The sequence below is a fragment of the Pyxicephalus adspersus genome, chromosome 4, assembly GCF_032062135.1.
Source record: "Pyxicephalus adspersus chromosome 4, UCB_Pads_2.0, whole genome shotgun sequence".
Taxonomy (NCBI): Eukaryota; Metazoa; Chordata; class Amphibia; order Anura; family Pyxicephalidae; genus Pyxicephalus; species Pyxicephalus adspersus.
In genome coordinates, this window is record NC_092861.1 from 105,707,744 (window position 1) to 105,730,348 (window position 22,605).

The 22,605-nt window shown below is 36.8% G+C and overlaps 1 protein-coding gene across 2 annotated transcripts in view; it reads left to right on the top strand.

Moving 5' to 3' along the window:
* The window catches only part of HEATR5B (HEAT repeat containing 5B), a 42,291-nt gene extending 21,100 nt beyond the window's left edge, over positions 1-21,191 (top strand). For both annotated transcript variants that reach the window (XM_072409236.1, XM_072409237.1), the window contains exons 15-36: positions 282-445; positions 548-723; positions 1,240-1,345; positions 2,366-2,556; positions 2,766-2,925; positions 3,012-3,201; positions 4,386-4,555; positions 6,390-6,534; positions 6,828-7,007; positions 7,748-7,999; positions 8,580-8,761; positions 9,043-9,111; positions 9,191-9,370; positions 10,727-10,964; positions 11,714-11,968; positions 12,093-12,220; positions 12,989-13,133; positions 13,284-13,556; positions 14,418-14,642; positions 14,871-15,022; positions 18,708-18,921; positions 19,680-21,191. In XM_072409236.1, the coding sequence (XP_072265337.1) occupies positions 282-445; positions 548-723; positions 1,240-1,345; positions 2,366-2,556; positions 2,766-2,925; positions 3,012-3,201; positions 4,386-4,555; positions 6,390-6,534; positions 6,828-7,007; positions 7,748-7,999; positions 8,580-8,761; positions 9,043-9,111; positions 9,191-9,370; positions 10,727-10,964; positions 11,714-11,968; positions 12,093-12,220; positions 12,989-13,133; positions 13,284-13,556; positions 14,418-14,642; positions 14,871-15,022; positions 18,708-18,921; positions 19,680-19,984 (4,100 nt within the window). In that variant the 3' untranslated portion in view covers positions 19,985-21,191. The remainder of the gene's footprint in view (positions 1-281; positions 446-547; positions 724-1,239; positions 1,346-2,365; positions 2,557-2,765; positions 2,926-3,011; positions 3,202-4,385; positions 4,556-6,389; positions 6,535-6,827; positions 7,008-7,747; positions 8,000-8,579; positions 8,762-9,042; positions 9,112-9,190; positions 9,371-10,726; positions 10,965-11,713; positions 11,969-12,092; positions 12,221-12,988; positions 13,134-13,283; positions 13,557-14,417; positions 14,643-14,870; positions 15,023-18,707; positions 18,922-19,679) is intronic.
* The last annotated feature ends 1,414 nt before the right edge of the window (positions 21,192-22,605 follow it).

Below are 22,605 nucleotides of genomic sequence, written 5' to 3' on the forward strand. Positions count from 1 at the left end.
GATTAGACACTGATGTAATCACTGATGTTATCCAGAAACTGTAAAAACCATTTCATATTGGTAGAAAACTGTAGAAACCATTTTTCATGTTTGTGATTATTGCTGTAGTTTTCAGACTAGAATGAATGAATTTGATTTGCAAATCTGTGCTTTGCAAAGAACTTGAAAACCTGTGATATCTTATTATGAGAGTGCACGGCATGTCAGGTCTTTACTTCATGCAGCCATGGATCTGTGTGCAAGATAAATGTGTTTTGCATTCCTGTCAAATGTCCACAAAGGTAACTTCAGTGTCCTCCTCCGTGAGTTGGTGGCTGAATTCACCTTAACAGACAACTCTTCCAACACAACAACATCACTGCTTCGTTCTCTGTGTCACTATGATGACAGCGTTTTGCTGGGCTCCTGGCTGCAAGAGACAGACCACAAATCTATTGAGGATCAGGTAAGGCTATTATTATTAGTACTTTTCACGGTTTCTTGATATTTGTTACTTATATATACAGTACCTAAAACAAGTTCAACTTTAACTTTACATGCTGTTTAGCTTCAACCCAACAGTGCCTCTGGAAGCGGAGCTTTGGAGCATGACCCATCCTCTATTTACCTGCGTATCCCAGCTGGTGAAGCCGTGCCTGGTCCTCTTCCTCTGGGGGTTTCGGTTATTGATGCATCTGTAGCTCTCTTTGGAGTTGTGTTTCCTCATGTGTCATTTAAGCACAGGTCAGTGTTAACTTTTATGGTTGGTATCATGAATTACTTGATGTGTAAGAGCTGTACTGCATGCCTGGTCAAAAAAAAAATGTATGCCTGGTCAAAAAAAAAACATATTCAATAAGTCATGCCAGAGTGGTCATCCTCAGCTGAATGTCCCCCTGCTGGTTTGGAGTACACCTTCCTCTGTCCTCATGCCTGTAATTAAAGGGGGAGCTGTTCTCCAATCCAGCAACAAAGGAATTATGCAGGGCTGACAGTGCTGTAGCAGGTTTGTAAAATTCTTGCAGTTGCAGCTGCTTGGAGCTTAATTTGTATCAGGCACATATGTATTGGACCTGATAGTGCTACATGTATGCTTTGCAAAACATTAAATTATGCTTTTTAAAATTCCAACACTCTCTTTATCTGTCCTAATGACTGCCTATGTATTTTAGCAACCTCCTGACGTATATGTATTAAACCTGAGATTGTTTTGCAGCTGCAGCTATAACTCGATATTCGGCTGTGTTTTTTCTCCTCTAGATTACAAATGTTGGATCACTTTGCTGAGTGTGTAAAACAGGCTAAAGGAGTGCGCCAACAGTCTGTACAACTTAATATCTTCACAGCTGTGCTTAGTGCACTCAAGGTACAAATACCATATTATGAAAATGGCTAGTACTTTTGCCATATTTCTTGTATTTTCCAAAGCTTTGGAAACCGCAGTTTTACTGTTTTTGTAGCCGTTGCAAATTAATTCTGTCAGGCCTACATTTGCCATAATGCCTTTAAAATCTGCTTGGTGCTCATGGTATTTAAAAATGCTGCAGTTATGTCAGAAAATGTTGATTTTTAAACTCTATTCTAATGTTATGGAGCAATCATTAACATGCAGCAGTTGAATTTAATAGTTAAAGACATTACCTTCTTTAATGGCTGGGTGTACAAATGCAAATGTCTCTTTATAATGCTTTCATCACACCACAAAAATCATTATGCTTTTGTATTTGTACATTTGATTATTAAAAACATTCAGAATAAAATGTGATGTTTGAGACTACTAATCATATCATAACAAGTGTGAACCAGCTTAAAGAGGTGGGTTCCTATGAGTGAATTAAACATTTTCCTCCTATATGTGCCAGCTATGGTCATGCAATGGTGCACTGATTAAGTTTGATCTCAGTTATCCTAAAACTGAACTCTAGACAAACTAAATACAGAGTGAAAGTATGGTAACTGTTACCTGCTCTTAGATCTGTAATTGTGTTCAGATTTTGTAATTTCAATTCACTATTCTTTACAGTAGTATCTATATAGATGAGCACATGTTGCATGCTTTTAAAGACATTCAGCTTGCATTTGATATCCCAAGTTATACTCTGACCTTTTCAATTTATTCTAACTACTTCATACTGCTTTATTATGAGGATAAAAATCATTTTAGTGTACACAAAATATGCATATTGCCCAGCTTTTTTTTTCTGGAGTTCAAATTTTATCTAGGGTGTGTACAATAATACATATGTGTTCCCAGCTTGTGAGTTTAGCTAATGTTAACAGTTTATAATTGTTTTGGTTAGGCCTCAGTTCTTAGGTATTCTGGTTTGAATAAAGGAGATAAAATGGCAGAAGAAATGTACATTTTCTTTTTTTTTTTGCTATTTAGGGTCTTGCAGAAAACAAAAGCTCTCTAGGTCCTGAAGAGGTACGAAAATCTGCATTAACATTGGTTATGGGTGCCCTGGACAATCCTAACCCTATTCTCCGATGTGCTGCCGGAGAGGCCTTGGGCAGAATGGCTCAAGTTGTTGGAGAGGCATCATTCATTGCTAGAATGGCACAGTACAGTTTTGACAAGTGAGTTGAGTACATGTTCAAAAAAATGAAAAGCATACTGTTTTAGTCTACTGTGTTCCCATGTCTAAAACTTTTCAATAATTATACCATAATGGTAGCAACGTTTTGTTCACATGTTTTTTAAAAATGGAGCCACTATTAATGTATGTCTAATGCTAAAAGCATTTTCAATCCTTTTTTTTTTTTTTTGTCATGTTAAAATCATCTAGACTTAAGTCTGCTCGGGATGTAGTGTCTAGAACTGGTCATTCTCTTGCACTTGGATGTCTACATCGTTATGTGGGAGGAATTGGGTCAGGACAGCATCTAAAGACCAGTGTCAGTATTCTCTTGGCTTTGGCTCAGGATGGTACTTCACCTGAAGTTCAGGTGAGGAAAGCTTCTAATACATTTTGCAAAAAAGTTATTTTCTCATACATGTAAAATTGAATACATCTTCATTTGTTTATTTATAGACATGGGCGCTTCATTCACTGGCTTTGATAGTTGATTCAAGTGGCCCAATGTACCGTGGATACGTTGAACCAACACTGTCTTTAGTGCTTACACTGCTACTAATGGTCCCACCCTCACATACAGAGGTGCATCAGTGTCTAGGTCGCTGCTTGGGTGCTATCATCACAACAGTGGGACCAGAGCTACAAGGTAAGTTCAAAGAAAGCTGTGTGTGCTGCAACAAGCCAGTCTGGTACCATGTTTATTTAAATAATTAGGATAAAGGTTTGCTAGTTGATTTAACTCTTTCATTTTCATTAATATGAACAAGTTAGTTAGCCATTCTTACTTTCATTTTACCATGTAAAGCATTAATTAGACCACCTTTTATGCAGAGGGTAAAGTACTATATTTCTGTTCATAAATCCCATATATATATATATATATATATATATATATATATATATATATATATATACATATATATATAGACTCGCTTTTCTGAAACTGAAAAAAATGTTTTGACTATACGTACATGTTTACCTGTATTGAAAAAACACTCTGCTTTGTGATGGTTATAAATGGATAAACATCATTTGTAATGCTTTCATGGAGTTTAATTGATTGGAAAAAAAAACCCTTAGTTGGTCATAAAACAACACAACATTTTTGCAGACTTTAAACTGGGGAGTATAAACCATAGGCAATCCAGTTTATATCAGTATCATAATAAAGAACAGCGTTCCTTGTTATGAAATATCCTTGAATTTTCTAGTTTGTGTTTTTATAATTTGATGCCATGTCAATGTGTAACTTGCCTCTCTGGATGATTGATGTAAACTGCAAGGATTGAAGGTAACAGATTCTACCTTTCTGTTGTAATGAAATTGTTTTACCATGTTTGTTATAAATGGCCATATAATCAAACATAAATGTTAGCTGGTACACTTCCTATGCCATAATGGAAATCTGCAGTCTTTCCATCCTATTAGAAGTAATTATCCCCATAGGACTTTTTTCACCAAAATAGTTAAATATTGCAAGGTGTTGCTACCATGTAAAAATTTCCTACCTTAACATGGGGTATATCTAAAATATGACATGCATTTTAGTGCAGACATTTGAGAAAATCAAAGAGCCAATTACACAAGCAGGAAAATACCTTTTACGGTCACTTTTCCGTACACAGCAATATACTGAACACCTCCAGGTTGCCATTTTGTGTTTTTGACATTGTTTCATATTTAAGAAGCACTGCAGATTGCAAAGGTAAATGTTGAATTTACATTAAATAAAATGAAGTGTCTGTCTGTGTCTCTCTGTCTGTCTGTCTGTCTCTATCTCTCCCTCCGTCAATGAACTAACCAGTTTGAATGTTGTTTTTTCTATCACAGGCAATAGTGCCACAATTTCAACTATTCGTTCTTCTTGCCTTGTGGGCTGTGCAATCATGCAGGATCATTCAGACTCACTGGTTCAGGCTGCTGCAATTTCCTGCCTTCAGCAACTTCATATGTTTGCTCCTCGTCATGTCAACTTATCCAGCTTGGTACCTTGTCTTTGTGTAAGTTTTTTGCTGTTCCTTGGCTGCAACACCAGCTTGCAGAAAAATAAATGAAATTTTTTCCCTAAATTGGGACTTTTTTTGGCCAGTTTAGGATACACACTATAGTAACTAATAAAAATAAATACTAAACTTTTATTGAGTACAAAATGCCAACTAAAAAACAAGTATGTGATTTTTGTACATATATTGCCGTTTGGGTATGGTTACCTTTTTAAGGTTTATGTTATTTCTTTGACACAAAAATACTTACCACTGCCACTCTCAGGAAATGACTAGATAAATTCAAAGCGATCCTTACACCCAGTGTTGCTCCTGTGTACTCAGCACTGGTGTAGCCACCTACCAGGCTGGAGAAAATATCTGGCTGTCCACTGTCCCGCTCAAGTTATGGTTGCTAAAGGTCACCTTGGAGGGGAGCCCTGCTGCTGGTCCCTCGGGGGATGGTGTAGTGCTTATAAAATATAAGCAACAAATCTTAACACATGCTCAATCTGTGTCTCAGAGGTATGGTAATCTCTCTATATGTTTGGATTATAATGTGAATCCTGGAATCCGCCTTAGGTATATGCTGGTGAGGCACCACAATGAAATCTCGTTTGGGTTGCCTACATTGAAGCTATTTTTGTTTACCATCACATTGCGTAGTGAAACTATAGACTCTGGCAGAGTATCCTAAAACGTTGTGCACTTAATTGGTCATCTTGTGCTGAGGATTGGATAATCATTGTGTTCCAATGTTCTGCAGGAGTAAGCATAGCCAGGCAGCGTGTTCACGAAGCACTGACCGTTTAAATATAGACTTCAGTTGGTATAGATAGTCATTAAAATGTACTTCTATTCCCAGTTACACAAGCAAAACGCCCTAAAAGACCAAAAATCATGTGCTAAAAAGGGAATAAAATGTGCAGCGACTATTCTAATGTGACCTAATGGACACCTACGGCAACCTATTCTTATGCTCGCACATTGGGCCTGATTTATTAAAGCTCTCCAAGGCTGGGTGATCCAGAAATTCCAATTACCAGTTTAAACTACATACACTACACCCTGATAACCACCATGTAATCAATTGAAGCAAATGATTACATTGTCTGTAATCTGAGAAACCTTACTTGCTACCCAGAGTTAATGGGCCTGATTTAATAAGGCTCTCCAAGGCTGAGGAAGATACAATTTCATCAGTGAAGCTGGGTGATCCAGCAAACCTGGAATGAATGTCTTGAAAGGCATTGCTATTTGTCAGCAAATTACTTAAGAAATCCATTCCAGGTTTGCTGGATCACCCAGCTTCACTGATAAAATTGTATCCTCTCCAGCCTTGGAGAGCTTTATTAAATCAGGTCCATTATGTCCTTACTGCATTGAACTGGCAGCCTTAACTACTGTTAGTTTTGGTCTGTCTACTGTTTTCCTTATGAGCTTTAAGTGTTTTTGAACTTCTCTCCCTGAATGTGCTAGTTATTTCCTATCATGTCATGGGGTGGTCAGGAAAAAGGAAAATTTGTTTACCCTAATTTTCCTTTCCTGATACACTCCATGTCAGCATATATACCCACCTTTTTTTTTTTTAAGGAGGTCTATATACAGAACACTAAGTGTATGGACTGCCTTGAATTTATCTAGTTTGGTCTTGAGAGTGGGAGTGGAAAGGGATTAACCCATAGTGTGCTGACATGGAGCTTATCAGGAAAGGAAAATTATGGTAAGCACATTACAATATATTTTTTTTATTTTTTGCAAATTGATAAACCATATAAGTTTTGTTGCTTTCATGTGCCTTATGTAGTAAATGTTGTGTATTTTGTAAATTAACAGTTATTTTATGTTTTAGGTTCATCTGGGTAGCTCACATTTACTGTTGAGACGTGCAGCTGTAGCTTGCCTGAGACAGCTAGCACAGAGGGAAGCAGCTGAAGTATGTGAATATGCCATGAACCTTGCAAAGAATGCTGGGGACAAGGAAATCAGTGGGATCAGTAAGTTAGAAAGTGCAAAGTACTTGTTAAGTATTTTTTTTACAAAGGAAGATTTTTTATGGGCTACATTTGTATTGTGATTTTTTTTTTCAAAAAATGCAAAAAAGATTATAAAAATGACTATATTTTCCTATATAGATAAACCCAGTTTTGTGGCATAAGAATGATAAAGATCAGAGAAATGCATTGCATCATTTTTAATGAGGTTCCTGTTTAATATGCAGACCAAAGGAATATGTTCATGATTTACCAGTCGGCAAACATTGGTGATGGTTCTTATTTTTTCTTTATAGACATAAATATAACAGACACAGGTCTGGAAGGGGTTCTTTTTGGCATGCTGGACCGCGAAACTGATAGAAAGCTTTGCTCAGATATCCATGACACGTTGGGTCACATGCTTTCTTCATTGGCTGTGAACAAACTATCCCATTGGTTGCAACTATGCAAAGATGTCCTGGCAGCCACTAGCGGTATGTATGTAGAGATGTGTCTATTGTGTGGATTTTTTTAATTTTGGTTTCATCTTGCTGCTTGTTTGCAGGTGTAGGACAAAATTAAGAGGATTCATATACTTTTTATGAAATTGAAACTGTTAACCTTGGCAACTTTTATGTTCTCTGGAAAAGTGAACTTTATGTTACACTAAGCAAGTTTGCTTTTAATTTGTGTATCTACATGCATGGAAATGTCTGTGCATTAAAACTGTGATTATTGTTGAGGACATACAAAATGTTGCAGTGTATGAATTATCATTGATTAATATATTTGATGGAGTATTGTCCTATTCTGTATTGCCCCTATTGGCCAGTTTCCATATATATGAAGGAATTTTAAGAATCTGGTTGGCTTCTATGTGGCATCTTTGGACACAGAAAGATCTTCTCACAGTTATCACCATAAACAAGACCATTGTTTTTAAAAATATGGTATTTGTTCTATCTATTCCCTTAAACAGTCGCTTGTGTGGTTTGGTATCCTCCTAAGCAGAGTGGAGTACCTAGGGATAGATTGTGTAATTCATACATTGATCCACTCCTTGTCCATGTACACCATTACCTCTGTTTGCTATGATTATCTTTTGAATACATATATTCATTATTCAGTTTCTTTAGTACAGGACTTCCTCTCTAACCTGATGATGTAGTAACTAAGTTATCCTATAAAGCCAATGTTGTGAATTAAGAAACCCATGTTACATTTTTCATTGTAGATGTTGGAACAGCTGGTGGGGTAGCTGAAGGAAGAGATGAAACTTCTGAGAAAAAAGATGAAATGGATGACGATACCATGTTTACTACACTCGGAGAGGATGATAAATCAAAACCATTTGTGGCACCCCGTTGGGCTACACGTGTTTTTGCTGCTGACTGTCTTTGCAGAATTATATTGCTGTGTGAAAATGCTGACAAAGCGCACTTTGATTTAGCTGCAGCCCGCACACTAAAGCAAAAAAATCCCAAAAGTAAGACGTGCAAGCAATTGATCTTTATCCTTAATTTATTAAAAAATTTTTGTATGCTTCATTTAGCACCTTGCAGATGTTTGATGCTCTTTATAATTGATCTTCCTGATATTGAATAATAGACTTAAAAGTTGAAGTCTAGGCTGTATTTATTGCACAACCCTCTTAAATTAAAAAAAAAGAAGACAACACAAATAGAAATAGAAAAAATAGAAAAATAGAAGACAACACAAAGATAACCTCACCAGTGTGCTATAAAATATTAGTAGAAAAGCTCCAGGAATGTCATCTTACCTATCTTAGAATAAAGGTGCAAATGATCCTGGCCCACCCTGATGTGACATTATTTGTACCTTGCAGATTGCCTACTGCTAAGTGTAGCCTTTGAACCATCTTTTTTTAATATCTTTAAGATAGGAAAACTGCCATTCTTGCAGCTTTTCAACTTAAAATGTTCTAAAATGAGATAAACCAATTATTTTCCTAAATAATAGAAGCCTGGTATATAATGTTTTATTTTTTTTCCTAGGACTACAGTGTTGAAATCTAACTTATACTCTTATTCTGGCCTTTGTTATAGATGACCTTTTGGTTTTGCACCTCTCTGACCTAATTCGGATGGCATTTATGGCTGCTACAGACCACAGCAACCAACTTCGCATGGCAGGTTTACAGGCCTTGGAGGATATCATCAAAAAGTTTGCCTCTGTGCCTGAACCTGAGTTTCCTGGACATGTAATTTTAGAACAGTATCAAGCCAATGTAAGAGAAAAATGCTTGACAAAATATCTGTAACACACCCTATTTGAAGCGATTTTGTGAACGTGAGCTTGTTGCTTTTCATTTTATTGCATAATATAATTTAGAAGCACATTTGCAGATTCCATAACTAGGAAAAAACGATTTAACAAACAGTATCCGCCCTGAAGTATATTTCTGTAACATTTTCATGTAAGATTTTAAAGATATTGGTACAGTGTTGATAGGTCTTTTTCAAAAATGCCTAACTGCTCTAGAAAATTGACCATAAATTTTATTTGCAGGTTGGAGCTGCACTACGGCCGGCATTTTCACAGGATACTCCCTCAGACATTACAGCAAAAGCCTGCCAGGTATAAATGTTTTTGCTGTAAATAAGTTGACATAGGATCAATCAATAATTTAGTGATATTCATGTATTGGTGTTCTTAGGTTTGTAGTGCCTGGATTGGGAGCCGAGTCGTGAGTGACCTGAATGATCTTCGCAGAGTGCACAATCTCCTTGTTTCTTCACTGGATAAGGTGCAAGCTGGAAAGGGATCTTCAAGTCAGCTTTACAGGGAAAGTGCCATTACTATGGAGAAACTAGCAGTATTAAAAGCTTGGGCAGAGGTAGGTATTTGATTTAACCAACTGTTTGCAGCCTATTTCTGTTCCTGGGTTTTTTTTTTGTTTTTTTTTTTTTTATTTCATAGAAGTGGTCATACTGGCATGCTGAAGCAATTAAAGTAAAGGATTCTGACATGTCACTTTCACCCGTATGTCTAAAAATCTTATATAGTATTTTGGGGTATGTTTTCAAAACCCTTGTAAAGTTGCAAACAGTCAAAGTGTTTGATGTGGAATGCAACTTATGCATCAAAATAATACTCTTAGGGTCGTAGCTATATTGGCAGCAATACTTTACTTGCATACAGTCATACAAAAAAAGAGTCATTTTCAATCTGACCTGGACAAAATTATTGGCACTCTCAACATAATACTTGGTAGCACACCCTTTGGAAGGAACAACTGATATTGATCGCTTTCTGTAACAATCAATGAGTCTTTTTCATCTCTCTACTGGAGTTTTAGACCCCTCTTCCTTTGCCAGCTGTTCCAGGTATTTCAGATTTGAAGGGTTCCTCCTCCCAACTGCTGTTTTAGATCTCTCCACAGGTACTCTATGGGATTTAGATATGGACTAATTGCTGGCCACTTCAGAACTATCCCGCTCTTTGTCTTAAACCATTTCTGGGTGCTTTTAAAAAAATGCTTTTGGTCATTGTCCATGACTTCCGGCTAAGATCCAGATTTTTAATACTAGGCCCTACATTGTGTTCCAGATTTCTTTGGTAGTCTTGGGATTTTATAATACCATGCAAACAGGCAAGACGACCAGTGCCTGAAACAGCAAAGCACCCCCAAAACATCATTGAACCTCCTCCATGTTAGACTGTAGGGATTGTGTTCTTTTCTTTGAAGGCTTCTTTTTTGTTTTCGTTTTGTTTTGTTGGCTTCTTTTTGTTATCAGTTTAATGATGTGCTTTACAGAAAAGCTGTATTTTTGTCTCACCTGTCCAGAGGACATTCTCCCATGTGGATTGTGGGGGATTTTCTGACATTAATCAGCAAAAGTTTCAACATTTTTGGCTATGATTGTAGGTGAAAGTAAGGGTAGTACTACCCCTTTCTGATAGATGTATCTTATATGGGGAAATTGCAAGACCAAAAATAGTTTAAAGCAAAGATGAAGGCATTAAAAATACTAATTTAAGTATAATTGTGCAATACATTTTATTTTTTTTAGTCATTATCTGGTAATATCCAGGTAAGACAAGATTTATATTTATTTAAAAGCAACACGAAAAAATATATCGAAACAGAAATAAACAAGGCATTGTATATACCCTGTGAACTGATTAAATAGATTATTATGATGGTATTGTCAATCATAAAATAACACTGATGTACTTTTATACTATTTAGGTGTATATTGTTGCAATGACCATTAAAAAAGAAGCTGAAAATAGGCCGAAGAAAGAAATAAAAGCCAATAATGATGAAGAATTTGATTACGGCTCTGCAGATGAACTTCCACCGGACAGTTTAATATCTTTGGTTGAGTCAGAGCTTTCAACTCTTAGTCGACTGTGGTCAGCTGTGCTCAAAGATTATGCTCTCCTTACACTTCCACCTGAGTTTGCAAGCCAACTTCCACCAGATGGTTAGTTTGCAATGCTATAAAGTTTTTGATTACTGTAAATTTGACACTTTAATTGAAACATTGTATTTTGGAATGTAAGATACTCATTTGTAGGCAAAGGTCACAGCCCAGATGCGAAATTTAGCAGCACAAGTATGAATTAATACTTGCCTAAAAAACAAATTAGGGGGGGGGTGCAAGCTGATGTTATAAGAGTTAAAGTAGTAGGGTGCAGCTAAGCTAGCAGCTACAATGTTGCAGACAGCCAGCCTGCATTCTTATAGTTATCCTTCCCTACACAGAACAAAGTCACTAAAACTTATGGAATATATCAGTATCTTATGGAGTATATCAGTACTTATGGAGTATATCAGTATCAGTATCAGTATAATATCAGTCTGTCCAGTTAAGAAGTGTGATTATGAATTAATTTCATCTGCTTGGTTCAAATTTTTGGGTTGTTTTACTAGTGTCCCATTTTCCTTTAGGCAGCAGTATAACCAAGTCCTTAAAAAATCCTGTGTCCTTCATTGGTCTCTAAGAAAATCTTGGCAGTATGTATAAAAAGTCCTGATATTAACCTTTCCCAAAAGAACCCAATGTGTCTAGTCGTGGGGTGTCTAAAGTATTGGTGCGGAAAGTGAACACTCCTGCAACAGGATATTTACCCTTGAATAACTGTTTCTTTTAAAATTGGTATTTTTGATTGTTTTTTTTGTTTTTTTTATGCATTCAGTGTTTTCTGTTAAAAATGTTTTGTTAATACATAGGTGGAGCTTTTTATACCCCAGAAACAATTGATACAGCCAGGCTACATTATCGCAATTCTTGGGCTCCAGTCCTGCATGCTGTAGCACTTTGGCTGAATTGTGCAGGATTTAATAACTCTGAGGTTACCGATGAAGCAACAGTGTTGGGATCCCAGAAACGAAACCCTACCATATCATTGAACCAGCCACCAGGAACACCACCCAGCCCCAAGTCCCTGCTAGAGTTTAACAAGGACAGAATGCATCTTATATTAGGTAGGTCGAGTAAATATTTTTGTAATGCTGCTGTGCTGTGAAGACTTTTGCCCATAGTTTGTATGTAAATTACATACTGAATTTTTTCAGTAGTGGCTCATTTTATAAATATTTTTATCTATAGGGATTAGCATTCAGTTCTTCTGTACACCACGGTCTGAGGAACCTATTGAACATGTCACATCTTGTCTGCAAGCTTTACACATAATTCTAGATTCACCTTTTGCGAGAAGTCATATAGCAGAAGACCAGGTATGTTTATAGTTCCTCTAAGCTTTTTTTTTTCCAGTTTGGTTTGCTTTTCTGTCTGTCTCTTGAATGTTTTAAAGTTTGGTTTGGGTGATTTTTTTTAAATAACTGTTGTATATTCAGGGACAAAGTAAGGGTTCATGCACCCATGATATAAATATGACACACCAAGAGGGGTTGAATTATTATATTTCCTATGCCTGTAACTTTGCAGTACTTTAACAAAATCATACCCAAAGCTGGAGCAATTTGTGTGTGTTCAAGTAAAGCACTATAATATATACATAGTGAAAAACTCTCTTGAAATAACTGTAAACCTGAAAAAAATATTATTAATAGTGGATGATTCGGTGGCTTGCACTTTTGTGTGAGCTATCATATATTGGCTTTATGTACCTGCATACTTTAGACTAATGGAAGGACCATTCTGATTTGCAGTTTACTACAGATCATTGCTTCTAGCATTGTTTTAAAAATCCTGATATGTGATACCTTCAACTTACCATTTTCCTTTTACCTTCAAGTGTGTTTTTAAAGCCAGCTATATCAAACGAGTATATTCTTAGCCAAGTTATTTTTTTTAGTCAACAATCTATCATGATTATATTCACATGTGGGCACACTCTTATTTTTTTGGCCTACACTCACGCTAATGTACAATGCATGTACAATTCATCTTTTTTTTTTGGCTTAATGATAACATTATTTGCGTTAATGATAAACATCCTGCTTTGCATTTGTAACACAACATTTTATTTGTCTCTATTTTAGGTAATTGGAGTGGAATTGTTAAATGTCCTTCATCGCCTTCTGCTGACATATGATCCACCTAATGTTCAACTGTTAGTTACCAATGTAGTACAAGAAATCATAAGAGCTGCACAGGACAAGTTACAAGAGGAAAGAAATTCTCAGAGTAAGGCTGTGATTATGGTGATAATTGATAATGGATTGCTGTAATAACAAATATTAGGGTTACCAGCTGCATATGGCTGCTTATGTAATGCCTTTTCTACAATATTGATGTATTGGAAAAATGTATAACTAACTGCTTATTTTTCACCAGACAAAGATGACACAAGTGAAAAGGAAACACAGACCCACTTGGGTGAAGGTGAAGAAAGTGGTGGACTGATTCCAGGAAAGTCTTTAGTCTTTGCTGCTATGGAACTGCTGATGTTCATTTTGGTACGACACATGCCACAGCTTAGCTCCAAGGTGTCTGATTCGCCTAGCCACAATGTTGCTAAAAATCATCATCTTTCAGAAGAGAGTGCACGCCTTGTAGCATCCACAGTGTCCATCCTTTCTGAGCTTCCATCATTATGCTCACCAGCAGGTATAAGACTTAGGATTTCTTTCTATAAAATAGCTGTTTTTAGTCATAAAATATTACAGGATTAACATTTGAACACATTGGAACATTTGGAACTTTTCCAGGAGTCTCTGCAGGTAAAAGCTAAATGTATCTTTAGATCAGAGATCCCCCAACCCCTGGGCCGTGGACTGGTGAGTTGGGGGCCGCAGATAGCAGGAGCGCCATTGGCCTTCTTTACACTGCTCTGCAGCTAGTCAGTGTGACAGCAGGAGCGCGACCAGTGAGAACATGGGCAGCGCTCTGCACACTGCTCACACAGAAGCTGCCAGGTATGTAAGGCTTACACTGCTCTGCCTGTCTCAGCTCTGCCACCTGTCTGCAAACTAGCTCTCTTACACTGCTCTTCTATTCCCAGCTAGTGTGCTGATAGGAGGCAGAGCTACTAAGAGTAACAGAGAAATGTACACTGTACACATACCACCCCCAATGGCCATGGCAAAATTTTATGATATGTTACCGGTCCCTCCTCTCGGAAAGTTTGGGGACCACTGTCTTAGATCATGGCCTGAAGATCCTTCTAAATATTGTGCGTAGGAATGCTGAATTTTGCATTTATCCTTATAAGTTTTAATCTGTGTTTATTGTATAAATGGAAGCTTAGAAGATATCGAATATAGAACAATATGATGTCTCCAATATCCTGTTGCATGTGGTCTCTTTTGTGTATTTAATTTCACACATGGTTCAGGGCTCCTTTTATTTAAAAGATAATTTATAGTGCTTAATAAAAAATAAATACAATAGCGGACCAGATACTTTTGTCTAACTAATGCTAGCAAATGATTTGGAATTGCAATCTTTCACTTTCTTTTTCTCTTGCAGGGTGTATGACCATATTACCTACCATTCTTTACTTAATCACAAAAGTTCTAAAGGAGACAGCAATTAAGTCTACAGATAACCAGGTCTCTCTGCCTGTCAGCGCTTGCCTCCAAGCTATAAAGACTGTTATCACTTCACCATTAGCCAAAACTGAAAAAACTCATAAAAAGTGGACTGATCTGATTCGCAGTTCTTTAGCATCCATACTGGAATACCCCCAGACAGGTAAGAGGAAAATGGTAAAAAAAAGAAAAAAAAGTAAATTTGACAATCAACAAAATATCTGAATTATTAGTTTTTTTTTCTGCAAGACTTGCAAAAGGTACAATGCCTAAACATCCATTTCACCTAAAATCTTTATTTTCGTGTTTGATATAGCTTTATATTGATAATTCTGTAAATTAAGTCTATCAAATTAAATAAATTGCTTTACCATTTTATTACTGTAATTAGGTGACTCGAAGCACACACCAGATGAAATACATATACTAACTGCTGTTGTACTTTTCCTGTGGTCTACAAGCACCGAGCTTATTGGAGTGCAGTCTTTGCAGACTGGGTGTATAAACAGGTTCAAAGCTGCAATGACTTCCAGTGACCCTTGGGTGAGTTTGCTTTAAGCAAAGTCTATTCATTGTCTTTGGTACCTTTTTTTTATGAGTGTTATAAATATAGTACTGGTTTTTAAAATGTAAATGTGAGTTAAATGATAAAGTGTAGGTGTAGAAAAACCGTTTAATACACATACAAAATGTGTTATTAATCGATTTTCTAATCCAAAGAGTCTATTCCAGGGGTCCTCAAACTACGGCCCGCGGGACGAATACGGCCCGCTGAGGTTCTCCATCCGGCCCGCCGACCGCCCAGGCTGCTTCTCCTGCTTGAGCTCTGGCTGCCTGCCATCTGCACTCCAGGGAACCCGGTCACGTGACACCACTGTTGCCGGGGTAACGCTGGAGCTGTCGGGCTGAAGCCATCAGGCAGAGAAGGTATGAGCAGAGCAGAGACTCACTGCTGCCTTCATTCCCTGCTCACTGCTTCACAAATGTACATTATCAATGTACATTTGTAAATAGTATAAACATACCATGCACATTGATCATGTACACATGTGCTGCAGTGTGATCCATGTATGAAGGCAGCAGTGAGTGACAGGTAGCAGACACTGACAAAGTTTTTTTAGCAGCCCTTTTTTACTTAATAAAAAGTGTGGGGTAGTGTTGGGTGTAGGGTAGGGTGTATAAAAAGAAGCAAATTAATGAATTATTTGAGATTATTCATTTGCATGGAAAATGCAAGATAAATTTGCATTTTCAATACACACAGTGAAAATTCAAATTTATCTTTATCTGTGCATTTTCCATGCAAAGGAATAATCTCAAGCAATTTTAAAGCCAAAGTAAACGCCACTTTTTTTTTTAATGATCGGCAAGTGTGCTGTGCATATAGTATTGTTCTTTCATGTTTTTTATACAATAAATACGTTTTGTGCAGTGTGCATAAGAATGTTCTCCTGTTTTTTTTCAAACTATAGTACGGCCCCCGACAGTCTGAGGGACCGTGAACCGGCCCCCTGTTTAAAAAGTTTGAGGACCCCTGGTCTATTCAGACAGGATAGATGACATTAAAAAGGCGGTAATTTATATAAATGAGTACCTTACATATACGAACCCCTTGTAGAAATTAGGCATGCACACAACAAGCAAATTTTCCTCCCCAAGTTTGCTAGGAATTCCCTGCGTGGCATTTTTGCTGCCATGTAAATCCATGTAAATGCAGCTCCTTTAACTGCTGCTGTTAAACAAGCTCTTTGCCCTAGTGTTCATGTACTGTTAAGATAATAGGGATGCACTGTGGGATTACATTTGTCTTTATTATGTGCACATATCAAAGTGAAAATTTAGTTTAATTCATAATTTATTCAATATTTTAGCCTAAATATCTCCAAAAACCCAATTTTTTTTCCTTTATCTATTTTTTTCCATTTGATTTTGTTTGTTCCCCCATCATTTGAAAACGCATGGAGACATTTCAACCAAACTTGCTATACATATGACTGAGACTCATGTGAGTGCACCACTCATCTTTGTACAGCACTGTGCTATATGTCAGAGCTATATTTGGATGTATGTGTGTATGTCATCACTGGAAAACGCATGATATTTCAATCAAACTTGCTAGACATATGACTGAGACTCATGTGAGTGCACCCCTGATCTTTGCACATCGCTGTGCTGTATGTCAGAGCTATATTTGGATGTATGTATGTATGTATGTTTCACTATCACTCGGAAACGCATGGAGACATTTCAACCAAACTTGCTAGACATATGTCTGAGACTTATGTGAGTGCACTGGTGATCTTTGTACAAGCACTGGGCAACACCGGGTAATCAGCTAGTATTAAAAAAAGTTAATAATAAACTTTAAAAAAAACAAAAAGCTGTTAAAAATAGGGTGCATAAAAATACTGAAACCTGTAATATAACTGTACAGTAGCATATATTATTATTATTAAAATATATATATATATATATATATATATATATATATATATATATATATATATATATTATAAAGATATCTTTGTATTGGGCTCAATACAGGTATTTAGTTTTGAAGCCAATACAAAAAAATTAGAATTTTCCGCCGTGCCTCCCACACGAACCGACACATGCACCAATGCCTGGAGAACGTCCCTGCAGTCGCGGGGAGAAGGACACCGCCCAAGGACCTCAATGGACGAGGAGGACGCCAAAGGAACAAGGTAAGTGGGTTTTTATTGTTTTTAGCGACCCTGAATGTGACTCGGGATTACCACCTTTTGCAAGTAAAATCCACCCCCATTTCAAACTTGGGAATACCACTCATCAATGCCTAAAACGTGTTTTTGCAAATTTTTGTAGTGTCACATTAAGAAAAGAATTAAAACTAGAAACAAGCCTTTTTTCATTTGTAAATACCCATGCAATGCATTGTTGCAATGATTTGTACCAGAATCTGATTAAAGTGTCAATTTAATGGAAAACATTGTATAATTTAATGTATACTTTTTATCTATAGTAAAACCATTTTTTATAACCAACACTGAATAAATTGTTTGTCATAAGGCTCTATTTATAAAACACCAGGGAATGCTTAAGAGAAATTTCAGAATCTCTGTTTCATAAATAGAATCTGACATTCCCTCAAACAGTCCCTGGTGCTTTATAAATAGAGCCCATAGTGTCAAATGTGCTTGGCATAGTGAGAATTTCATAGAAATACAGAGTACCTGGCAGGATTACCAATTATTTATTAGTAATATAACTTTAGTGACACTTTAATGATAAAGACATGTATTTATACCATATTATTTTTAATATTGTCATCTATAAGGTAAAACCAATTAAAAATCTCAATGATTCATATGAATTTTTATGAAACTAAATGGAATTTTCTGTGAGAAAAGCATGGCAAACATATTTATATTAAAAATACTGACTTTTGGTTTACAATTTCGCACTTTTTAATGCAAAAGCAAAAAAAAAAACTGAAAAAATATTATTGATTTACTTAAAAATAGAGAAAAAAATATATAGGCAGAACAGAAATGCTTAATGGGAAAAAGGTAAGAATGACTAGGGTTAACTGAGTAATACTGTTTACTGCCTAAATTACTTAACTCAGGTCTTGTGTACATTAAAGATCATATTTTGGCCTGCATGTAAATTGGTAAAGGTAAATGCTGTTACAGCCTATTACTGAAGAAAAAACTGTTAGAGTTCAGTTGCTGGTGATATAAGTAGTGGGAAAAGGAGCAGCACATGGAAAATACACCATAGAAACCTTTTTGGGTTACATCCTTTATGTCAAATGTCCAGAACTGTTAAATGATGCTGAAACAGATGTAATAGAAAAGTATTATGTGTCTTGAAGCTATTCATTTTTTAAAAACAAAGTCCTCTTGACCATTACGCTAGATATGCCAGGATGGCAAGGTCACTGCACAGGACTGCATACAAGTTGAGTGTGTAATTCATTTCTTTAAAGGGGAAGTGTCCATAAAGCACACTACTTTTTCTACTAAGTTCTTCGTGTATGGACCCTAAGAAAGTGCTTTTTTACTGAAAGGAGGATGATTTTTTAAAACAGCGATTAGGTTGTGTGGTGAGTGTTCCTTCAGAAAATAAGATTTAAAGAATTGTGATGTCTGTGTACCTGATGCTTTTAAAATTGAGAACCTCTTTTTTGGCTTCCTAAGTACCTGTAAAAAATACTGATGGATTTCACACTTTTTTTTTTTTACAGGTTCTAGCTAAGTGTTACCAGCTCACATTGTCAGTTTTCCAGCACTCTAATCGAGCTATTTCAACTCCCTATATTCATGCACTTGCACCCATCATGGTAGAAAATCTAAAGGCTGTTGCAAGAAAAAGACCAAGTAACAGCACAGAGTTGTTGGCAGTGCAGGAAGGAATTAAAGTATTAGAGACTGTAGTTGCTTTAGGAGAAGAAAAAAATAGTAAGTAAAATATTTCTAAAATGGTTGCTGTTTACCTGTTATGTACATACACCTGGTTAACCTAGTCATCCAAACTGCAAGATTACTGTTTATACATATTCCTTGTCTGCATGTACAGTAAATGTAAAAAGTGTGCAAGAAACCCATGAAGTAGATTCTGACCCAACCATCCTAAAAAATAAATGTTATTGCTGTCTGCCGTCCTTGATAGTAACATACAAGAAGGAAATATAGCTTGCAAGGAAACAGACATCAGACATACACAAAAAAAGAGAAGAGATCCAAGTCATTTGAAACGCTATCTAGTCCATTCAAGCCTCCTTTCTGCACAGGAACGACCAGGGAAGCCCTGTTCGTATCTAGGAATAGTCTATATGTCGGATGTTCTTAACACGGGGACTACCTATTCTTAATTATTGGGACTGTAACTAAATATCTTATAACACACATATACTTAACTATTGGATATATGGCTTATATATGCATATTTATAGAGATAAAACCTAAAATATAAACAGACAATTACATAGTAGGTTAGGTTGAAAAAAGACATAAGTCCATCAAGTTCAACCAATTTTTATATACAATATTCTCTGTGTAATTTAAAAAAAAAAAAAAAAAAAAACGCTAAAAATGTGTTTCTGTTGGCTGCATGCTTTTGTGTACTGGGTCATTATGTCTGAAGACTTAGATGCAACTGGAATGATTTTTTATTTGTTTATTTATTTTTTTTTCCATATTTTGTTTTATTTCCACAGGAGTTCAGCTACTTGCCCTGCTTGTACCCACTCTAATTTCTTACTTGCTGGATGTCAATGCTGTTAGCTCGGCATCACCCTCTTCAAAGGATCTTCATGAGTTTGCCCTGCAGAACCTGATGCGGATTGGACCTTTGTATCCTAATGCATTCAAATCTGTAATGGGAGCTGCTCCAGAGCTGAAAGCCCGCTTAGAAACTGCCATTAGAGCTAATCAGGCAAGCAAAGCTAAAGCTGCCTCCCGACAGCCTGCTGCCACCGTACAAAGTACACCCACTATTAAACTGAAGACCAATTTCTTCTAACTATAGAAAAGCTCCGCAGATTTTTCTAAAAGTCCCCCTGACATCTCAATATTCTGAAAACACATTCTGATGGACTTTTTACCAGGAAATCTTCCAGCATTATTAAAACTAACAGTAGTTTATCTTTTATTGCCAGTTTTACTCATTTCTTTTGTTTTTTATATCACCATATTCACACACTCTCTTGCTTTTAAACTGTAACATCCACATACATTTCCTTTAGTGCGCATTCTAGTCTCTGAACCAAAAAAAAAAAATATCAGATTGCACTTTAAGCATGAGGAATGTGCAATTTAGAGGGAGAAATACTTTAAATTGTGGTGGACAAAATAATGTTGACTTCTGACTTCAAATATTCAGTACAACAGACACATGCAGCCTGCAGAGCTATTTGAACCCATTTGCCTGCCACAGTCTATTGAAAAACAAGCCTCTAACATTATTAACAAGTTGCACAAATATATTTTCATTCTAAAACACTTGGGTGTCAGCTTGCACTCCTTTTAGGTTATTCTCAGAATATTTATTAAATTAAAAAGTCTGTTACGTGTTTCACAGGTAAAATTATATTACGGGCTCGTAAGGCAACATTTGTTTTCACATTGTATATTTTCTCTTGCTTTCTGATATATCTTAAGAAAAGGAAATACAATTTCTGGTTTTAGGATACTCTATGAATGTGTGTTTTAGCTCATTGGGTAACATGAATTTGTGTTGTACTAGTTGTAAATATTTTAAGTGAATGTAATTGTTGGTTTCATCTGTCCAATCACTTGTGAACATTCTCAGCATGTTTTAAAGACATGTCATGGTACAAAAAAACATTGAAAATGGTGACCTACATTCTATTTGGATCCTGAATCATGTGTTTGATTTTCACCTTCAAACAATAAACTTGTAAATGTTGATGTGTTGTGAAATATATAATATAGGCATACACTTTTATGTGGATTTCATTTCCAAAATGTAGAAAAATAGAAACCTACGCAAGCACAAAGAAATACTTATACTGCACAAGTAAGTAAGTGCAAGTAAGTGGTTTGTTAGCAAGATCCCCAAGTGAACCAGGTCTGGTAAATCTGTCAGAAAAGGAATTAACTTGCCTCACTTTTTGTCTGCAACAACTTTTCTTGTATAAATACCAGCAGTAGTCACTGCTGATGCTTTTTCAGTGTGGAGACAAAAAAAATAAAAAATGTATTACTTACCGTAGTTTTCTTTTCTTGATAAGCTCTATGTCAGTATGCGATGGAAAATATGTAGCACACTCTGGGAAGGAACTTTAAAAATACTTAAAGCTCACAAGGAAACCCGTAGACAGGTCTTTTTTGACCAAAACTAACTGCAGTTAAATCTGTCAGGTCAATGCAGTAATGACACATGTGTGAGCAGGAGACTAATTTGCCCCCTTACAGTAGGTGTTCAGTGACCCTTAAATTCCTGCTGTGCAGAAAGAGGACATGCTACAAATAAGCTGTGACTCCTAAGAGGATTTCTAACTGTTTGCCTGATTAACTATGCAGATAGTTCAGACATTTCGGGAGGCACTGAGGCCTTTTTCTGAATTCTATGTTCTGAATGACTTATGTAGTAGGGTCCATGGGTATTCAGGTATGATTGGAGAATAATGTTGATGTAAAGTTTGCTGATCTGTTGACCATCTTCGGGAAGAACGTTGGGAGCACATTCTCCTAATTAGATTTTGTAATGTTGGTGTAACTCCCCTGTCTGGAAAGAAGGGTGGCAAAAGGCTCGTAGGCACCCAAGATACAATCTCTAAAACTCTTCTGGCTGCAATGACGGCCATGAAAAGGGCTGCCTTCAGCAATGGCAAGCCCAGTGAGATCCTGACCCCTGTCTGAGTTGGTCTGATTGGAGCAAAAACGAGCACAAGGTTGTTTACCTTTCGGTGCTCTAGCTTTCTGGGGAATTAATTCTCTGCAATTGCCATATGGAATAGAATGAATGAAGGGGCTAGGTGACTATAATTTTTGCCATATTTTGCCTTTCCTGCTGGTGGTACTGAATATCTGGAATACTAAGAATGTCACGATTAGGGGAAGAGGGCCACTAGAGGGGTGGTGAAGTAGTGTGTGCCCTGAGAAGGGCTGAGGCGCAGAGTCTAAGCAGTAACCAGGTCTTCTCAAAAGCCTCTAATGGTAAGGATGTTGCGCTGCTGGTTACTGTCCTTGGGCACACCAGGATGGGCAGGATGATACACGCTACCAAATCACGAGGCAGAAGAGTTGTCGAGGCAGGCAGCAAGCAAGAAAGGTCAGGTCACAAGCCAGGGGTCAAATACCAGGGATCCAGGATATAGACACTGATGACACAGAAGCCACTGCAGACACCGGGAACACAGGAGACACTGGAAGCAACAGGTGACATGGGGATATCCACAGACAGGAACACTGGAACAGCAGAAGGGAACTTTCTGGGAAACAACAGACCGGGTTTGCTAATACCTTTTTGTTTTTGTATTAGTTTCCTAGTTGTTTTGCTGGTGTTTGTATTTTTCTGGGTTGTCGCAGTGTTTGTTTAAATGTGTGTGTGTGTATATATAAACCCTGTTTCCCCTATAATAAGGCACTGTCTTATATTTTTTGAAATGCCAAAATATG